Source organism: Sardina pilchardus, unplaced genomic scaffold (assembly GCF_963854185.1).
Source record: "Sardina pilchardus unplaced genomic scaffold, fSarPil1.1 HAP1_SCAFFOLD_152, whole genome shotgun sequence".
NCBI classification, from domain to species: domain Eukaryota; kingdom Metazoa; phylum Chordata; class Actinopteri; order Clupeiformes; family Clupeidae; genus Sardina; species Sardina pilchardus.
Window position 1 is genome coordinate 23611 of NW_026910814.1, and position 20677 is coordinate 44287.

The 20677-nt window shown below is 42.9% G+C and overlaps 1 protein-coding gene across 1 annotated transcript; it reads left to right on the top strand.

Moving 5' to 3' along the window:
* Positions 1-15934: 15934 nt before the first annotated feature.
* On the top strand, positions 15935-20049 carry LOC134073808 (uncharacterized). Its single transcript, XM_062530384.1, has 4 exons — positions 15935-17057; positions 17189-17472; positions 18083-18992; positions 19200-20049. The coding sequence occupies exons 1-4, from the start codon at positions 16429-16431 to the stop codon at positions 19471-19473; spliced, it is 2097 nt and encodes a 698-aa protein (XP_062386368.1). The 5' UTR covers positions 15935-16428; the 3' UTR covers positions 19474-20049.
* The last annotated feature ends 628 nt before the right edge of the window (positions 20050-20677 follow it).

The following is a 20677-nucleotide window of genomic DNA, read 5'->3' on the forward strand; positions in this document are numbered from 1 at the left end:
GTATTAATATTTGTAGGCTAATATTAATTGTTAATATTGACAAAAATCGTGTTTCTCGACAAAAGTAACATTTCGTCTGATTTTGTATTGGAGATATTGCTCTCCGCGCATTCTACAGGTTGAAACATGCCATGGGATGTTAGTCCAAAATGCTATTGGAATGCTGACGAAGTCCTGTACTTCTCGTCCAACACTAGTCCAGTCACCGGGTCATTACAAATTAGGAATGACACGCCCCAACACCTGCTACCCTGATTAGCCTACCTGTGATAAGCCATGTCTGCAGCACTCATTCCCAGATTGACACGAAATCACCATGGTTGATTGGTTGCAGCAGTGCTGCACTCCCTCTCCAAATGTCAGAACTTCTCGCTCATTTTGAAAGCCTTTTTCAGAAATGTGAAGTGGGTGGAGTTATGGGGTGAAGTGACTCTTTAAGAGCCATTAGTCCAGTGGCTGTGTGCTCTGAGTTGTGTTCAGGTTCCATTGTCTTAGCAACCTTTCACAGTCAATAAACTCCTGCCTCTCACCATCCTCCTCTCCTCTCCTCCCCTACTCTCCATCCCCCTCTCCTCTCTCATCACCCCTCCTTCTCTCCCCCTCTTTTCTCCTCTGCTCTCTCATCACCTCTCCTCTCCTCCCTTCTCTCTTCTCCTTTCCTCTCCTACTCTCCATTCTCTTCTCCTCTCTCATCACCACTCCTCCTGTCCTGTCCTCTCATACTCTCCACTCTCTTCTCTCCTCTCTCTCATCCCCTTCTCTCGTCTTCCTTCGCTTCTCCTCTCCCCTCCCTCCTCTCCTCTTTCTTTCCTTCTCTCCTCTCCACCCTCATCTCCCTTCCTCCTCTCCTCTCCTCTTTCCTCCGCCTCTCCCCTCTCCTCTCCTCTCGGTGCTATGTTAACATGAGCTGCACCAGTTACCGTGGTAATGTGTTCAGAATGGGAGCCACCTACTCATCTGCTGAGATGTGTATCTCTGGTCCACTCATTTCTATTCCTCTATATTCCCACACACACACACACACACACACGCACAGACACTCTACTCATTTCTATTCCTCTCTATTCACACACACACATATGACACACACACTCTACTCATTTCTAATCCTCTCTATTCACACACACGCATGCACACACACACGCACGCACACACACAGACTCTACTCATTTCTATTCCTCACCTACTCATCGGCTGTGTATATTGTCCACTCTGTCACTCTTTTGCTCTCTCTTCCTGTCCTTCACTGGCCCACTCTGCGTGTCCCTCCTCTCTCTTCTTTCTCTCTTTTCCCCACTCAATCCCTCCCCCTTTCTCTCTCGCTCTCCTCCTGGCAGTTATCTCCTCTTGTAGTCTCATTCAGTCTCTCCTCTCCTCTGTTTTTTGTACATAGTAAAGGTTTTGTAGTCTGTTATTTGCATATTGTAATACAGTATAATTCATAATAAATATCTAATCTATATATAATTAAAATCTCTCTCTCATTCACTTCTTAGTTCTCGCTTTGAATATTGTTTCTCTCTGACTTCTCTCCCTCAGCACTCCTTTTCTTACTTCTTCCACCCACTCTCATCATACACACACACACACACACACACACACACACACACACACACACACACACACACACACACACACACACACACACACCCGTCTGGCTTGTCTGTGCTGTCCTTGATGGGCTGTGATTGGCTGATGAAGGGCAGATGGTTGCCGTGTGTAAATCTGCACACTGATCCGCTTTTAATGCAGCGCAGATGAACGGATGGCTTCTTCCTTCTCTTCCTCTTCTCACTCTCTCTCTTCCTCTCCCTCCCTCACTTTCTTTTCCTTTCCCTCTCTTTCTCTCTCTTCCTCTCCTCACTTCTCTCCCTCCCTCTTTCTTTCTCTCTCTCCCTCCAGCGCAGCTCTATTTCTCTCCTCTCCCCCTCTCTATCTTTTATTCTCCCTCTCTTCCCTTCCTGCCGCTTATCTCTCTCTTTCCTCCCTCTGTCCCCCTCTCCTCCTCCCTCCCTCTGCCCCCTCTCCTCTCTTCCACCCTCTCTCCTCCTTCTCTCTCTCCCCCTCTCCTCTCCTCTCTGTGCTGTGCACCTGTGAAGGGAGCTGAAGACGAGCAGAAGCGCTCTCTGTCCTCCTCTCGTCTCATCTCTCCATCTTGTCGCTTCCTCCTCCTCTCATCTCTTCCTCCCTCTCTCCTCGCCTCTCCCTCCCTCTTTTCCCCTCTCTTCTCATCCTCTCCTCTCTTCCTCCCCCTCTCATTGCTTCCTCCTCCTCTCATCTCTTCCTCCCTTTCTCCTCCTCTCTCCCTCTGTTCCCCTCTCCCTCCTCCTCTCCTCTCTTCCCCCTCTCGTCGCTTCCTCCTCTTCCTCCTCTCATTTCTTCCTCCCTCTCTCCCTCTGTTCCCCTCTCCTCTCCCTCCTCCCCTCCTGCCCCTCCTCTCATCTCTTCCTCCCTATCTCCTCGCTTCTACTCCTCCCTCCCTCTCCCCCTCTCCTCTCTCCCTCCCCTCTCCTCTCCTCCTCCTCTCTCTGTGTGTGCTGTGTACCTGTGAAGGAGCTGTAGACGAGCTGAAGCTCACAGCCCAGCAGCCGCCAGTCCAGCACACCATCTGTGAACTCTGAGTCACCGCAACAGGGACACCCGCAGAGAGGGGGCAGAGATAGAGAGAGAGAGGGGGGATAGAGAGATAGAGAGAGAGAGGGGGATAGAGAGACAGAGAGAGAAAGAGAGAGGGGGAGAGGGAAAAAGAGTGAGAGAGAGAGCAGAAGGGAGAGAAAGAGAGAGAGAGGGGGAAGGACAGAAGGAGGGATAGAGAGAGAGAAAAAGAGAGAGAGAGGGGAAAAGACTGAGGGCCGGATTTACATTCATTGCCTCCGCCAAGGAGGTTATGTTTTCATCGGGGTTTGTTTGTCTGTTTGTTGGTTTGTTAGCAAGATAACTCAAATAGTTAGGGATGGATTTCGATAAAATTTTCAGGGAAGGTCTTAAATGACCCAAGGAAGAAATAGTGATCCGATCGCCGTGTGGATCCAGGAGGCGGTTATGTTTTCCCTTGGCGGAGGTCTGCGCTCTCGGAGGGCTTTTCTAGTTTGTGAATGTAGCCCTGCCGCATCATTGCCACACGACAGAAAAACACACTAGCTGCGTTTCCACTAGCTGCGATTTAATTGCGCAAATTAAGAGTTGCAAAAAGAAATGTGCTGAATGGAAACACACACATTTTGTGTGTTTTATGTGTAGACACCTCAAGTAAGCTGCTGGCGAGGTTTTGCGCTGTTTTGAGCAATGTTAGTGGTTTAATTTTGAAAGCGTAGCCTATGGCTTTATGCCACTGTTAGCGATTTTGGGCTGTAGCTCATGCTAGCTAGTAGCCTACTGCGTGATCAACGAAAAATACTTCTTCCATGGCTTAGTTACATTTTCGGCGGACGCTAGTTTAAATGGTGTATGTTAAATGTTAACTTTCTTTTTTTGCAGAACAAAGTAATAAAGGTCGTACTCATCATGTGTTTGTGTGTTGAATGTCAGTAGGCTACAAAATAGCCTATTTCAGATCAGAGATGGTAATAACTAGGTAATTGAGTGGAAATAGGTGATAATGTATTTTACGGCCCTGATGCTGTGTATTTTCCTGGTAATTACCTCCTTGTTTTTCAGGTAATTAAACAAAAACAGCACTAAAAATGTCATAAGGATAATTGATGGGTTCATCAACACAGCTAGATAATTAAATAGGAAGAGGCAATAGTGCATTTTACAGCTCTGATACCATATAGTTTCCATAAAATTACTTCACTTGTTCCAGTTTAGTTTAATGTCTTCTTTACCAACTTACTACGACAATGACTTGGTTTGTCTCTTTCTTAGTAGGCTAATAACTAAGTAATTGGGTGGAAATAAGTGATAATGTATTTTACGGCCCTGATGCTGTGTATTTTCCTGGAAATTACCTCCTTGTTTGTCAAGTAATTAAACAAAAACAATAAGTAAAGTTTCAAATAATTACCATTTTATTATGCTTAAAATGAAAGCTGTTTGCATCGCTATTACCTAAAAACTGCAGTTATTGCACTGGAAACTGCATGGAAATAACTTGTAATAAGTGGCTACAAAGGATTATTCATAAAATGATATCAAAATACCATAGAAATTACCACCTTAACTAATGCTGTTTGCATTGCTATTACCTAGAAACAGCAGAGTAATTGCACTAGAAACTGCATAGAAATTACTGGTAATAAGTGGTAACAAGTGGTAACAAGGGATTGTTACCATGAAATTACAAAGAAATTACCATACAATTACCACCTTATTAGCGAGCCATATGTAAAGTGTTACCGAAATGGGTATATTTCGCAAAACTGCAATGGAATTACATGTTCATGGTCATACTACCTATCCCAGCAATTCAGGTGTATGAAAATGACACAAAAATACAAACATGCCATAACTTCTCCTTTATTATTGTCATGGTCATTTGTCGTAGAGACTTCACATTTTGGGAAAACATTAATAAACTGATGTATTTCAATAGAAAACAGTGACTGATACCAAGTGAAGTCATACCCTCAATATCGCACTTAAACGTACACTATGTAGTTTTTGCTCCCATCTAGTGGTTAAATTTGATTTTGCATGTACGCTCTAGCGCCACACGTTTTCAAATCTGCGTTGCAACAATGGCTAGAGCTACGGGAAGTTGAATGGGTCGAGATTCATTCAAGATGTCTTCTACCACTTCATCGAGTTTACTTTCCGGTGATGATGTAAGTTATTCCAAAGTTCTTTGAATAATTTGTATGATCATGTATGAGTAATTACTCCTCGAGCAACATAGTGAATTACATTGTCATGCATATTGTTTTTACATTCGCTTACTATCGTAATATTAGCATAGCAGCAGCTAACAACTTGGCATGACAGTATAGGCTAATGCTTGTATTGCTCTAAAGGCATGAACTATGTCACTAAGTGAAGTGCTTGTCTGTAGGTTAAGTATGACCGTCGTCACACTGCTTCTCTGTGTAACGCGAAATGCAAAAACGCGTTTTTCCCTAGCGGTAGTGTTTAGCGGTAGCGGTAGAGTTTTATGTCCCTCTCGGCAATTCATATTTTGGTAACACTTTACAACAAGGGTACATGAATTCTCATGAACTAATGCATGAATTAATGCATGAATTACGCATTAGTTAATCCATTAATATATCATGAATCATTATGACTTAACATGAATTCACTGATTGTCATAATGAATTAATACATAAATAACTCATCATCTTAAGCATTAAGTACGGTTGGCACATCATCATGAATCATGATTAATTAAGCATGATCATGATGACTTTTTGTCAGACAAAATTTTGGACATCACCGTCATGGAGAAAAAAGAAAAGTAATTACACATGAATTCATGTTAACTAAATGTCATGAATTATCATGAGTTAATTAATTAACTCATGCATTAATTATACATGAAAATCTCATTAATAAACATGAATTAATAGTATATCATTAATGATATCAGGTATGGACAACAAATTCATCTTGAGCATTAGGTACAGTGGGTAAATCATTATGAATAATGATCAATTACACATGATCATGGTGATTTCTAGGTTTTTGAAATGTGCTCCAAGGGGTAAGTAAACTATACATTAACTCATCATGAACTAATTAAGACCATTTACAGAGAATATCGCTAAGCATTATCTTTTCAGTTAATCATGTCTGTGGCCCCTCAGATAAAGTGATGAACAGGTGGTGCTTTAAATGCATGAAGTTTGAAGTCATGCAAAAATGGTCAATTTACATTAATTAATGATGAATTACTCATGAGTTCATCATGTTTGTGGCCCCTCACCTAAAGTGGTAAGTGGACCCTTCTTTATCACTGACGAAAGAAGTGGATTCTTCGATATTCTCTGAAAATAGCTTTTAGCCTTCTTCCCTCTGAAAGACGCAATGACACGCCCACTCCGGTTCGCAGGAAAAAACAACTATTTTTTGGTTCAACTTCCGAACCAAGGTGCCACGTTCCGAACCGGCTTTTGTTTGGTGAAAACGCGACGAACGGTTCAAATGTTGGTTCGCGAACGGGAACGGAGCCGGTTCTCTGTCGGTGAAAAAAGGCCTATTGATGAGTGTCCAAAGGTACCTTGTGGTTCTTCATCGGGACCAGTGGGCCAAGCTGGGCAGGAAAGGAGAAAGATTTCTGCTCTTCTGTCTGTGGATATTTACCTTTATTCTCTCCAGCCCTTCAGCTGCTAGAGGACGCATAGTAGAGGAAGGACAGGGCCACCAATGCAACCGGTTATCAGGGCTAGGTGAGAGTAATCACGCCTTTCTCTTGTGTGAGACTCTGCTGGGGTTTGTTCTTCCATTATCCATTATAGTAAGCGCTTACTACTGCCTCCATAAGAAGGTCAACCAGACAGTTTTCTTCAGCGACGACAGACTGACCAAACTGGTGACTACCATTGTGGTGACTTTTATGATCTTTTGGTTAGCAAAAAGGTAAAAAATCACCGCTCATCCGTGTGAGGTGCAGGATTAAAAGTGACTGGATATCTAAGGGAAGAATCCGCACACTACAAGTCTTTGTGAAAATAGCTTTACTGGTAGCTAGCTTTCGGTCGTTAGACCTTCTTCAGGCAGAGTGAATCATACAGACAACAGTGCTGAGTTAATACACCTGGCTTGATTGAAAACACCTGTGTCAAAAAGCATCATGGGACATGTGGTCTTTACAAGTCTCTGTATGGAAAAACACTCTGTGTCAGTGAAGCATCATGGGTAGTGTAGTTTAGATAATACATGAAACATATACATACAAGAAAAAGAGAACAAGTCTATGCCTTGTACACATCAGGCGACAGCCATCATAAAACAAAGCACAGGCAGTTCAAAGTTAGGCTATATAAGCACACTCATGTCAAAATCCTCATTTAGACCTGATGGCTGTAGTGACTCTAATTTGTATATCCAGAAGAGTTCCCGTTGACATAACCTCCTGTCAACATCACCCCCTCTGTGTAGGGTTATCTGTTCTATGCCTTGAAATCTAAGGGAAGAGATAGGGTGTGACATAGCATTAAAATGGCAAGCAACAGGATAATTGGCATCTTTTCGCCTAATAGAACTTTTATGTTCACTTATTCTTTGTTTAAGGGGGCGGGTAGTTTTACCAATGTAAATTTTATCACAAGGACATTTTAGTAAATAAATTACATTTTTTGTGTTACACGTGATAATTCCCCTGATTCCAAAGTTCTTTCCAGTTCTAGGGTGCTTAAAGGTATTTGTTTTTATGGAGCTATGACAGTGGGCACAATTTCCACATGGATAATTCCCCTCTTTAATTGGAGCTAATAGAGTCTGTTTAGGGGGGGGGCAGAATAGTGGCTCTAACCAGTTTGTTACGTAGGTTAGGTCCTCTTTTGTGGACAAAAAGAGGTGGGTCCTGAAAGAGTTCAGATAAGGCTGGATCCGAGGTCAGAATGTGCCAATGTTTCTGGATAGTTTTCTTAATGATGTGGGCCTGAGGAGTATAGGTAGTAATACAAGAAACTGAAAAATGTCTTTCCTTTTTTACACTTTTCTTCAAAAGGTCAGCTCTGGATTTAGAAAGAGCAATATGATACGCTTGATCTTTTGGTTACCTGTTCATGTAAAACATTTAGCAAAGATACTAGCCATTGCCCTGAAATCAGCTAACCCATTGGTCTCTGCAAAACTTAATAGGTTTTCAGAATCAAGCACACACTGTAAGCAATTGCTGTAAATTTACAGCCAATTTTCAACACTAAACTACTGTTTTCATGTTAAACAGTTAAGTACTGTATTTAGCAATGCATTGTGGGCTGCTTAACTTGGAGCAACAGGACAGAGGCCCTAAACAGTATGCTGATGTTTTAAATTACAGTACACTACAGTATTTTTTGGAAATTGACTGTTGACTGGAGGAGTTGGAGCACGCAGTCATGTTTCTCACAACGTTAGTCTTTTAAATTGAGGTGTTTGGTTAATTTTCTTTAGAAAAATACAGAAATAATTTGCCCTCAACTCCTGGAGGGACTTCTGGAACTATCATTTGGATAGAAGATTTTCCAGAAGAGGACGCAAAATGTAGATGGCATGTGCTACACATAGATTGGTGTTCAACATCCATCGGGTCTTGCATCTAAAACGGTAATTCAAATTTCATTCATATTGTTAAGAATGTGTGATATCAGACTGATGCTCAGGAGCTTATTGCTACGGATTTGAACATGCCTTTTATCAGATTTGCCTAAACAATATTAGCCTACTTTTTGGGCATTTTTTTGTTTGTTTCATTTAGGTAACATTAGCTAACGTCTGCACCCGAGGAACAACAAAGGGTGGTTCAAAATTTGGGATATTTAGTAGAGACAGTTTTCAAAAATGACATTTACAGTGACTCGAAGAACAGTAAGCAGTGTTGTAGCAGGGAATGTCTAATAAGGAATCTGGTTGTAGCCTAAATCTGCATGTACAAATCTGCTTGGAGCTCCATTTTGAATTAGTGGTCTAACTGTCTAGCTAGCTGCTAGCACCAACTCCGAGCATAGTAAACAAAGGAGGATTATTAGTTGCAGTGAGATGAGAACTCTATTGCACCAAAAAGCTGAAGTGGGGCTTTTAATATAATACTTCTTACTTTTTTATATAATTTAGTAATCAAAATCAAATCAATGGAGGTATCAATACATTACATTGTGGTAGATATGGGTAGCCTAGACTGTGCTGAAGAAAAGCAATACAGCATGTGTGAATTGCATTTACAATGATCAGGATAAATGTGTTTAACTAAAGGTAGTGAGAATGCCCTTGAAATAGTGGGAACCAAACCAGATTTTGTATAAATCTACACACCTATGGCTGGAAAATGTAAGGTTTTTTTTTTTTTTTTCTTATCAAATGTTAGTTTGAAGTATTAAACATTTTTATTTTAGAATGTTTGAAGGAAAATGGTGTAATGGTGGACACGGTGCTTTTACGATATGCCATTCAAGTCCACTTTATCTGTGCAATGAAGAAGGACAAAAAAACAATTATTTGAATGCACACAATATAGTAGGCCTATGTTGTTGCAACCCCCTCTGATCTTAAACTATTTTGATTTCAGACGCAGAGGGTCAAGGTTATCTCCAAGAAGAAAGGTGTGATTGTCCAGAAGAAGTTTTCTGCAGTCAATACACACATCATCATGCTACGGAAGACTCTCTTTGAATGGAACTTCATAGATTGTGAGCTCTTTAATTATTCTGGCATTGCCACATTAAGCCACAAGAGAACTGGTATTATTAATTGTATGAACATTAACTGGAGTGTATACTGCACATTCATGATTGTAGAGTTCCATTTATCAAAAGTAGCAGAATTCATGTTGACATTGACATTGCTCTTTGAAATAAAGGTATTTGATTTTGATTCTCTCTAAATTTGTATTGCTTGTTTTGCATAATATTCACACTAATGCACATCTTAAGCAATTGTCTATGGCCCAGAGAATAATGAAGTTCATTATCAATCAATATTGAAGACTGATATTTTAGTAAATTGCTCAAGCTGTCTACAGTAAACTGTGAGAAGTTCAAGTAATAATCTTATCAGAATGTTATTGTAATTTCCAAAAGATCACATATACTGTATTTCTGGTCTACAGACTACGACTGCCAGCTCTTCACTATAAATCATGGAAGTACAGACATATATTTTCTGCTTTACAGCCTACTACTGTAAAGTAACTTCACAGATGAATACCGTAAAAATAACGGTAAACTGCTGGCGTCTCTGCTGCCAGCTCTTTACTGTAAATTAAAGAAATACAGAAATATACTGTTTTTCGGGTTTACAGACTATTACCGTAAAGTCATTTTACTGATGAATACCGTAAAAATAACGGTAATCTGCTGGCGTCTCTGCTGCCAGCTCTTTACTGTTAATTTACAAGACAATTTTTTACAGTGCACATATTGGCCGCGTTTCCCAAACGCGATCTTTCTTAAGGACTTAAAGGGATAATCCGGAGTGAAATGCACTTTAGATCAAATTTTCGGACTATTGGGAGTACATACGTTGAGTTGACACCAAAATCATGTCATTCGGATGTATTTTGAGAAAGTTCGAGTTCATCGTTTTTAGCCAAAACTCGTTAGCCTGTAAGTGACCGGGGCAGGTCCTTTCGCCACTACAAAACGCTATTTTTATACCTCTTCTACTGTTCCAAACAACACTACACTTACGTGGTAGTGAGTAGAGGGTCCAAACCGAAGCCAAACCGAAGTATCCCCACGTCTTTATGTGGTCGGATAGAGAGTCCAGAATCAATTTAATCGAGTCAGTACCTTTCCGGAAATGTTAGTAAAGTGTTGTGGAAGCGTTGCGCAGTTGCCGCAGCGACATTTCCGGAAGGTACTGACTCGATTAAATTCATTCTGGACTCTGGTTTTTCCCCGGACCCCCGTAAGGAGAGGGAAAAAAAAACAAAACATCAGGCTACAGCCCCGGATCTTTGGTACACCTAGTGACGCCCCTGATGTAAAATAAAAAGAAAAGAAAAGAAAAGAAAAAATAATAAAAATAAAACCACAAGTAGCCTACTTGCTTGTCTATGCGCATCTCTACCGCTAAAATAAAGTGTTTGCACGTGGATGTAGCATTAAGTTCATTTTGATATCGTGCCATCAGGTGTATTCAAGTTAGCCTGGCTAACGCCTCCCACTTCTCAAATGAGACGTGGTCTGGCAACCAGACGTTCATTTTCTCGTATTTGAAAAAATGCCCAGATCTGTTCATTGGGCGCCACGGATGTCAATCAAATGCGTCTCTGCATAGCTCTTCATGGTCTTGCTTTCTCCCCTGTTCTGTGACTGGCCTCCAACATCAGGCGAACATGGGGGCGTTAGTTTCCAGACTGCCTTAGCAGCGTGAAAGAAATCACCGCGCAAGGCAGTATGGGAAACCCAGGCTATATTCAAGTAGTAATCAAGCCAGTTAGCGCATATATACCACCGTGAATATTGGCACACACATGTGAGAATGGAAAATAAAAAGAACAAGCGGGCACCGGCGTTCAGCGCGGAGGAGATGGGCGTGTTGGTGGACGAGGTGTGGCAGCACCGCGAAGTGTTATTTGGTGGAACCAAAGGCAAAAAGAATATCACGGTGAAGAACCGTGCATGGCAGGCCATAGCGGAGAAGATGTCACCCTCCAGCCCATGTGGCCTTCGTGACTGGGGTGCTGTGCGAAAGAAGTGGCAGGAATTCCAAAGCCAAACCAAAAAAAAGAGTGCCAAGGTGAGGAGGGAAGCCATGGGCACGGGTGGTGGAGCACCGGGCGGGACGACCCTCACTCCCGATGAGGAAAAAGTCCTGTCCATCATTGGGAAGACGGCCTCTGAAGGCATCACATGTTGAGGGGGATGAAGGCCTCTCAGACAATGAAGAGGAGCCATCCGGGAGCGGAGCAGGGACATGTTCGCCCACAATAGAGGACGAGCCCACACAGCCGTGCCCTGTCCCCGCCCAACCGAGCCTTGTCCCCGTATGCCAACCAGCAAGGCCCGGTGTCCGCATGCGGGGAGGCTTAAGGCGGCCGGCTATAACCACCTGCACCTGCAGCGAGGCGCTGGTGTGCTTGGAGAGGGAGAAGCTGGTGGTGCTGCGAGGGATAGAGGGCCAGCTCACAACACAAACGGCCCTTCAGCAAGAAATGGTCCGGATGAAGCAGGAGAGGTTGGAGCTGCACCGGAGACAACTGGCGCTTGCCGAGGCACAGTACAACCGTCCCTCCATCAGCATTCCTATCATCCTTCCCCATGGTGCGGGACATGTCTATTTGTTATCTGCATTACCCAATGTATCCCGTTCAATGTCATTAATCAATCCCCCCTCATTGCAGGTGACGCAGACGCCCAGTGAAACTGGAGACGCCGGAGACGGCGATGGAGGGACTCAACATCAATGCCCCCTGTGATGCCTTCAGAGGCCGTCTTCCCAATTATGGAATTTTTCTTTATCGGGAGTGAGGGTCATCCCGCTCGGTGCTCTTTCGCACACTCACCCAGTCACGCAGGCCACATGGCCTGGAGGGTGACATGTTCTCCGCTATGGCCTGCCATGCACGGTTCTTCACCGTGATATTTGTTTTTCCTTTGGTTCCACCAAATAAAACTCCTCCCCCATTATGCTTTGTGTTGTGAGGATCATTTTGCATTGAAATGAGTGTAATGCAGGGTATGTGCGAGTTTACTCAAATAGCGTCACACACAAAGTGAACAACCGCTTTTCATATAGACCAACAGCGAAGTGAAGTTTGACTTTTTGGAATCATGACTTTTTCTGTAACATAGCGGAGTAGGTGTGGCAGACCAACCGAATGCAAAGTCACATGTGCACCCAGGTGTAAGTGCTTCCTTGTTTCGGCACGCAACGTCAAACGGCTTGCCACTATGAGAGACAGAACCAGTTCTGGTTCTGACTGCTCTCTCTCTATGAGAGACAGAGAGAGAGAGCAGACAGAACCAGAACTGGTTCTGTTTATTTATTTCAGCCTTCAGGCCTGACAGTTGATATGGGTGGTGTGGTGGTTGTGGGTTGTGGGTTTATGGTTGACTGCTTGGTGACTGGTGGTGAAGGGTTAGGGGCTGTGGGTGTTGGACATCAGAAGAGGTTGACGAGTTCCTGTCTGGTCTGAGCACCGGCCTGATGGAGCACTGCTCGCACATTCTGGGGGGCGGGGATCGGGGCTTCGTCCTCTGGATGTTCCTCCTTGTCATCCACAGGAGGCGGCTCATCTGCACCAACGCTCACTGCGATGTTGTGCAGCATGGCGGTGACAACAATCACTTGGCAACACGTGCGTGGAGACAAGCGCAGCCCCCCCGATGAACGATGAAGGCACCTGTAGCGGGACTTCCACGTGCCAAACACCCGTTCAACCCTCGTCCTGGTGCGTGTGTGGGCCTCATTAAACCTCTCCTCCTGTGGTGTTGCTGGGTTGGTTACCGGCGTCACGAGGTAACTCCGGAGAGGGTAGCCACTGTCCCCTAGGACGACATTCCGACCAAACTCTCCTCTGCCAGCCTTCTGCCCCACAGCGGAGTTGGCCCAAATGAAACTGTCGTGTGTGCCTCCTGGCCACCTGGCGACGATGTCAGTAATGAGGCCGTTGTGGTCCACCACCACCTGAGTGTTGATGGCCGCGTAGTGCTTCCTGCTGATCCAGCACGGATCCACCAGGGAGGGATTGAGGATGGGAATGAGGGTGCCGTCCACCACAACGATCACCCGGGGGATCCCAGCCACTGCGTGGAACCCCTGATGGACCTGGCGGACCTCGTCCCGTGTGGTGGGCATCTTAATGTGCGTCCGGTAGGGCTGAACGATTATGGAAAATAATCTAATTGCGATTTTTCTTGCCAATATTGCGATTGCGATGCGACATGCGATTATTTTTTAAGGTGTTTGTCTTGCGAATTTTTCAACAAAAACAAGCAGTAAATCATATAGTATGGGCAATAGGCTATATTAAATTAAAAATAAACTCTTATTTCCTGGAAGTCATACCTCTGTTATGATGACAGGTGATGCATGAATTGATGGATGACACTTTTTTAACTATAGCTACTTCAATCACAATAGTAGGCCTATATTTTGAACTTTCAACCTAGGCCTACATATCAGAAGGCTACTATTACAAGGAAGCCTGGTGTAAAGATTAAAATGAAAGTCAGTAGCAAGTCACACAAACAAAAGTGCAGATTGCAAAAACATGAAAATATTAATAGCCTAAATCTTAGGCCTATTGATAATTCACTTTAATGAACGTGATATGTTCTGCATACAGAAATTCCTGATATTCATGGCTGCACAGCACACTGCACTGACTATTCCAACTCCGTCCCTTTAATTCAGCTGTCTGGTTGAAGCCTCAAAATATTGTAAACAAAGTAGCATAGTTGGCTATCTTATCATAGTCTACTGGTTGGACGGGTCAGTTTCCCCACGTCTGTTTCAAGGTAGATATACTTTGTTCTCCTTGGGATAAGCCCTTTTGAGTCTTTAAGTTGGAAAACATCTGTATTGAGATGATCAGTCAATTTGAACGCAAGAGTTTTAGATGTCTGCAGCATGCTAATAATGATGCTAAACGGATTTTATATATAACTTAGCTAATCGTCTTCTATGCGTCATTGCTTTCACGATTGTGAATGTTTTATTTGGATTGAATGTGCATGTCGAGGGGCGGGTGTCCATTGACCGCGCACGACAGAGAGAGAGAGAGAGAGAGAGAGAGAGGGGATGGATGGAGAGGGAGAGAAAGCGGGGCAAGGAGAGGGGTTTGAATGAAAACTTGCGAAAGACATTCATGCTTTCACCCGAGCAGCGCAGGTGCACCAGTGCAACCTAGAATTTGTTTCAGTCGCTCTCTTAAAAATGTTGGTTCAATAGTTCTATCGAGCAGCTTGCCGAGTTCACTCTCTGATACTGTTTCAAATATTTGCTACTTTACGCTCTCATGTCACGTGACCAGAGGGTAATCGCAGCCTTTGCGGTTAGAAAATTGCACTTCATCATATCGCGATATTATCGCAAATGCAATATATCGTTCAGGCCTAGCGTCCGGGCATGGCGCAGGAGAATGGGTGTGACAGCTGCCACACTCCGGGACACAGACGCCTTGCTGAGACCGGTGCCGTCCCCCACCACCTCCAGGAAGCTCCCCACTGCGTAAAAACGCAGAGCAGCCAGGAGCTGCACCTCTGGGCTGAGAGCAAAATTACGGCGGGTTGCTCTCTGAATGTGAGGAGTCACCAGAGTGACCAGCCGTCGGATGGTCGCACGGGGCAGCCGGTATTTCTCCTGGACAGCCCTGTCTGACAGCACGTCCATCGGAGAGAAGTGCTGGCGCACGTATGCATTAATATAAACGATTTGGCTTCGCGCTCGGCGACGCTGTGGGTTGGCAGCGAGAATGTGCTGTATAGCAGCCATGGTTTTTCGCACATGCGAACTTTGGTAACGCCTTTATATACAGATGGTACGGGTTGAGAATGCTCCTTTCTTTCCCGCACATCGGGACTCCCGAAGCATCGGGACTTTAATTAAAAGTGCAACCGCAAGGGGGCAACATAAGACCGCCCTAATAATATGAAGGTTCGGCTCATACCGGAAAACACGGAAAAACCCGAAGACACCGCGCTGGTGACATGCAGAGAAAAGAGACATCACGCTCGGCATGTCAGATTGCAGTTTCAGAGTTTTCGAATGTTTTACAGCGTACCTCACAGCTGGCTCTCTCACTCGACGTAGCCTATAACTCAGTCAGTCCAGCAGAGATGCCAGAGCAACGTTTTGGTCAATGGAGAGGGAGAGAAATGCTCCGCATATCCGTCTCATTTAATCCGTCTCATTTAATCATTAAAATGAAGGTGACGACTGGCGAAATTATAATCAAACGACGTTTCAATAAACCATTGTTGAAATTAATGAAAATGGTTTTAGAAGCCTTCAATTCAACCTGAAAGACTCGATAGGCAACCTTAGATTAATTCATTAATTCATTACGGTTACAAGACCGCATTTCCGTGAATAGGCTATTATTGTCAAGGCGAAGACGAAAGAGATGGACAAGATGGACATTTAGGCTACATTTATGCTAGGAATACTTAGAAATGTGTAGGCCTATAGGCTATTTTAAAACGGAGGCATGTTCATTTTAACCGGCGACGCTGGGTAGCTTACCCAGCACTTTATCACAGATTTTGTCCCCACCACTTTTGACAACTGAAAATAAAATGTGACCCAATCTGCCGGAATGAGTCGGAAGTCGGCGTTCTATTTATGTAGCTACAGGCCGATTATGTCGAAAAACGTCAAAAATATCATTTTTTCTTTTTTTGTCTCATATGAAAGAAAAGTCGTTCAATATTCATCTCCTAAAGTTTCATCTTGTTAGTAATTGTGAAAATGTATTTAAATGGTTATTTATGTTGAGTTACAACTCTCAATTCTTACAAAAGAATGTCCAAAATAAATCCTGTTTTCACTTTCCACCCTGATCGTTTTAACCGAGGATTTCCCTGTGTTCCGGGTATCCTCTGAGACGTCATGGTCTCAACTGTCCAAATATGGTGTTAAAACGTCAATCTATGATGTTATTAAACCTATCAAAATGCTTAAAGGACCCCCTCAGTTGCCAATAGGAAGCTCTGTTTACAGCCATCTGCCCGCCTACTCTCCTGTCAGAATAGCCGTGTTCTATGTAGCCTATGCTAGCAACTTTTGTTGAAGTATCTCCTCAGAAAGTTAATATTTATTAATATTTGTGTTTTTGGTCAACATCGTTTAAGTTTTTGTAGTGTGTAGTGTGATTGAAGTGTAGTGTGATTGTTGTTTAGGATAATGTCTTTGTCTAAAGAAAGTAAGATCGCTAAAGCTTTAAACGCTGTTGACGTTTCCAATTTGCGCTCTGCTGCCGGTCAGCAAGACTGGATAAAGTTAGTCAGTGACTTCTTCGTATCTAGTGATGTGTCATCCTCGGAAAGTGACAGTGATGTGGACAGTGAGTGTGAGTCAAGATCTACTGAGCCCGATAACGATACGGACAGCGATACAGGCGACAACAGCAAAAAGGACGACGCCTCAAGTGCACAGCCTGTCACTGACTTAGCTGAGGTAGAGCGGATCATGTCCAGCAGTGAAGCAGTGTCTGTAGGTACCGTTCATGAAAACAGAGATGAGGAGATTACAAAAATCCGTGCGTTTTCGTGTAAAGGCTGCAAGCTAAACAACGGGCACGAGTGCTTTAAATCTTTCGACGAGGACTTCGTTTTCGACTTTAGGTTATCCATGGCATCTCTTACCGAGTATGAGAAAGACCTAATTCTTCTGGGCAAAATAAGCTGCCACTTCCAGAATGATAAATTCACATGTTCGACGAAGAAGATTCAACATGAACGTCAACATCAGAGGACGGAACATTATTTAAATGGAAAAAGAATATGCCGTGAAACATTCAAGTTCCTACATTGGTAAGTAGCTTTAAAACATTAGTTGTGCAATTTTGTTGTGCAAGGCTGTAGGCCTATGCCTCTGTATCTAGCAGTTGTTCTATTTACTGACTGCAGCCTAACGTTACGTTACGTGATTATGTTTTCATCAGCATCAGCCAGAATAAACTGACAGCTCTCCTGAAACACTATAAAGAACACGGCTTGACCCCTCGAGTTAAAAAGTCCGGAGGTCGTCAGAAAAGAGATCAGAGACTGCTCACACATGATGACATCTGCCGCGTTGTTTCCTTCATCGTAAACTTTGCAGAGCTTCATGCATTGGTTCTCCCTGGTCGCATCCCTGGGTATAAACGCTTCGATGTAAAGTTGCTGCCCTCTCATTACACCAAGGCGTCCGTTTTTCGTGCTTATGAAAGCGCGATTAAGGCAAAAGGTAGGTGTCTCAGTATGAAATTGAGTCTGAAATTATGCAAATACGGATATGCTACAAATAAGACTATGCATGTAATAGCATCCCTGGTTATGTTGGCCTTATAAGACTGACACTGGTATGAGATATTTCTGGCAGGATTTAAAAACTCTCAAAATGCAGTCTTTTTTATTAAAAGTTTTAGAAAATGTATAGAGCATGGAAACTGCTATTGCATTTACTTCTCTATGCTTCCTGGCTAAAAAGTGACATCAAGGTATTGATGGAGTCTGTGGACATCAACAGCTTGATTGCTGCACATTATCTGGACCTTGATTAGATGCAACCAGATATCACTGTTTACAGGTGCACTACAGTAGTATAACAATGGCAGCATATAAGTTAGACGTTTTCCCAATCTTTTAAGAAAACCTAAAACATTTTGAGTGTTTTAATGTCACATTATGTAGCTGTCACCAAGGTCAATCTTATGAGGTCAATATGTCTTACTATCCAGGGTACTTAATTAAATAGGCCTACGTATTGAATACAATAGCACTTTAAAAACTGAGATGTTGAAAAGTGTGCATTGATACAGAAATTAAACAAGTTCTTCTTTATTATGTTTTATCAGAACATCGTGTGGTAAGCCTGGTGACCTTCCGACGCCTGTGGAAGACTCTTGTGCCCTACATTGTCCGGACAAAGCCAATGACTGACTTGTGTTGGCAGTGCCAAAAGAATAACTCCACCATCTATAAGTCTGCCAACCTGACTGAAGCAGAGAAATCCAGTCGCTGCAGAAATCAGGAGGATCACCTCATGAAAGTGACCCTAGAGCGTTCACTCTATCAAGAGATGGTACAGAAAGCCAGGGATGCTGCGAACAACAATGGCATTCATGAACTCTGTCCTTGTGAACCATGCTCCCGGGACATCACAATGCACTATTCCTTCGATTATGCACAGCAGGTGCATTATCCTTCTAACCCACTCCAGCCTGGTCCCATGTATTTTTTGACCGCTCGCAAGTGTGGCTTGTTTGGCATCAACTGTGAGGCCATACCAAGACAAGTGAACTACCTCATCGACGAATGTGTATGCATCACAAAAGGATCAAATGCGGTGGTGTCTTTCATTGATCACTTTTTCACCCATTACGGCATGGGTGAAAAGGATGTCCAGCTGCACTGTGACAACTGTCCTGGACAGAACAAGAACAACACTGTGCTGCAATACCTGCTATGGAGAGTATTTAATGGTTTACATGAAACCGTCTCATTAGATTTTCTCATAGCAGGACACACAAAGTTTGCACCAGATTGGGCATTCGGCCTGTTGAAGCAAACGTATCGCCGGAAGATGGTGTCCTGTCTGGATGACATTGTGGATGCTGTTAGAAGTAGCACACAGACTGGAGTCAACATCCCTCAACTTGTCGGACAAGAAGATGGCAAAGTCTTTGTGAATCAGTGTGACTGGCAGTCCTTCCTCAAGCCCTACTTCCGACCTTTCCCTGCTATAACCAAACAGCAGCATTTCAGGTAAATTAAAGCAATAATGTGGAGAATTTATAGTTTATTTAATAGTGAAAGTGTGTGTGTGTGTGTGTGTGTGTGTGTGTGTGTGTGTGTGTGTGTGTGTGTGTGTGTGTGTGTGTGTGTGTGTGTGTGTGTGTGTGTGTGTTTTTGAATGGATGGATTCTTGAATTATTTTTCTCAATTGCTTGCATTTTTTTTTTTTTTTTTTAGAATGAGCAAAGACTATCCTGGCTGGGTGTTTTACAAGCAATATGCCAATTCTGAGGAACAAGGAATCTGCCTGCTCAAAGCTGATGCACCACCGATGCAGAGACCACCTTTTGTCAAGCCTCCTGGTTTGGATTTGAAACGTCAGAACTATCTGTACCAACACATTCGTGAGTTCTGTACTGAAAACACAAAGGACATTACATGCCCAAAACCAGCTGGGGAGGTCAGCTGTTTCACTGAGAGAGAAGCGAAGAAACAAAGAGTTGAAATATAATTACAACTATGTGTGTATTACACTCTCGATGAACTGGCAAAACATGTCTATAATTTTTAAGTGTTCATCAGTAGTGCCCACATTCACTCTTCACAACGCTAATTTGTATCTGTTCAATCTTTGTCAGTGCTCCACAATCCATGTCAAAGACCCTTCCTGGAATATCACTTACTGTCAACTGACAAAAAAAAAATCTGTATAGTCTTTAATAACTCATTACACACATGTTCTCATGTGCTCTGTCTCTCTCACTCACTGACTCTCAGTCACTCACTCTCTCACTCACTCAATTTCTTTTGCTCTCTCAAATTCGCTTGTTCTCTCATTCACTCTCTTCCACTCAAACTCTCTCTGTCCCCCATACACACCCACACACACTCTCTCCCACACTATGCAGACATTTTGACACCCTCTCTCATTCTCTCAAAGGCCCTGAAGCCAAAATGTAGCATATCTGCATAATCTTGTAAATACTCACCAATTTATGTTAAAAGCGAATTTTATGGAATATACTTGGCATTATTATGAACTTTGTTATGATGTGAAGTATTTAATAATAAATATTTTGAAATATTTGAAGCTAAAGTCTGATTTAATATGTTTTCCTAAGTATCTAAATGCCTGTAGTAATCTTTTGTTGTTGAATAGTGGGTGCATCTCTTTGGATTCTATGTATAGTTAAAGATATCAACAAAAAAATGACGAAAAACTTTAAATGCGATTTTCTCGATTTTTCAGCTGGAAAATGATGCTGTGATACTACAATTCAAACGACTGTAAATCGACAACCATTTAAGATACAGCTTTGACCAATATATCATTTTGAACCTTATTTTCTCTTCTTTCCAATGATACCAAAATCTCAATTTTGACTTTAGGGTCACTGTGACTCATTTTGGCAGATCAGGTCACAAATGTATTTAACAGAAATATCTTTAATAGGCATACATGCCTATCATGTCACTTTACTTATAACCGTAGGCTACATGCATGGAGAAGATCGCGCATTTTGTAACATTGTATGGATGGTCAGATATGCGATAGGGCAGTGAGGGTGATTCATTGTAACCATCGACTAGTAGGCCTAGTTCCGCAAAAGAAGTTTCTAGCAACTTAGAATATATGGATCTCGTTATGCATGTTCATGTTGATTCAGAGATAGACATAGACTACCGTGGGCTACTGTGCGTCAATATAACAGCAT

Excerpts from the sequence above, each read along its gene's own strand:
- LOC134073808 (XM_062530384.1), top strand. The coding sequence starts at position 16,429 with ATGTCTTTGTCTAAAGAAAGTAAGATCGCTAAAGCTTTAAACGCTGTT. Across the intron at positions 17,058-17,188 it reads ACATTCAAGTTCCTACATTG|CATCAGCCAGAATAAACTGA; the intron begins GTAAGTAGCTTT and ends TGTTTTCATCAG. Across the intron at positions 17,473-18,082 it reads AAGCGCGATTAAGGCAAAAG|AACATCGTGTGGTAAGCCTG; the intron begins GTAGGTGTCTCA and ends ATGTTTTATCAG.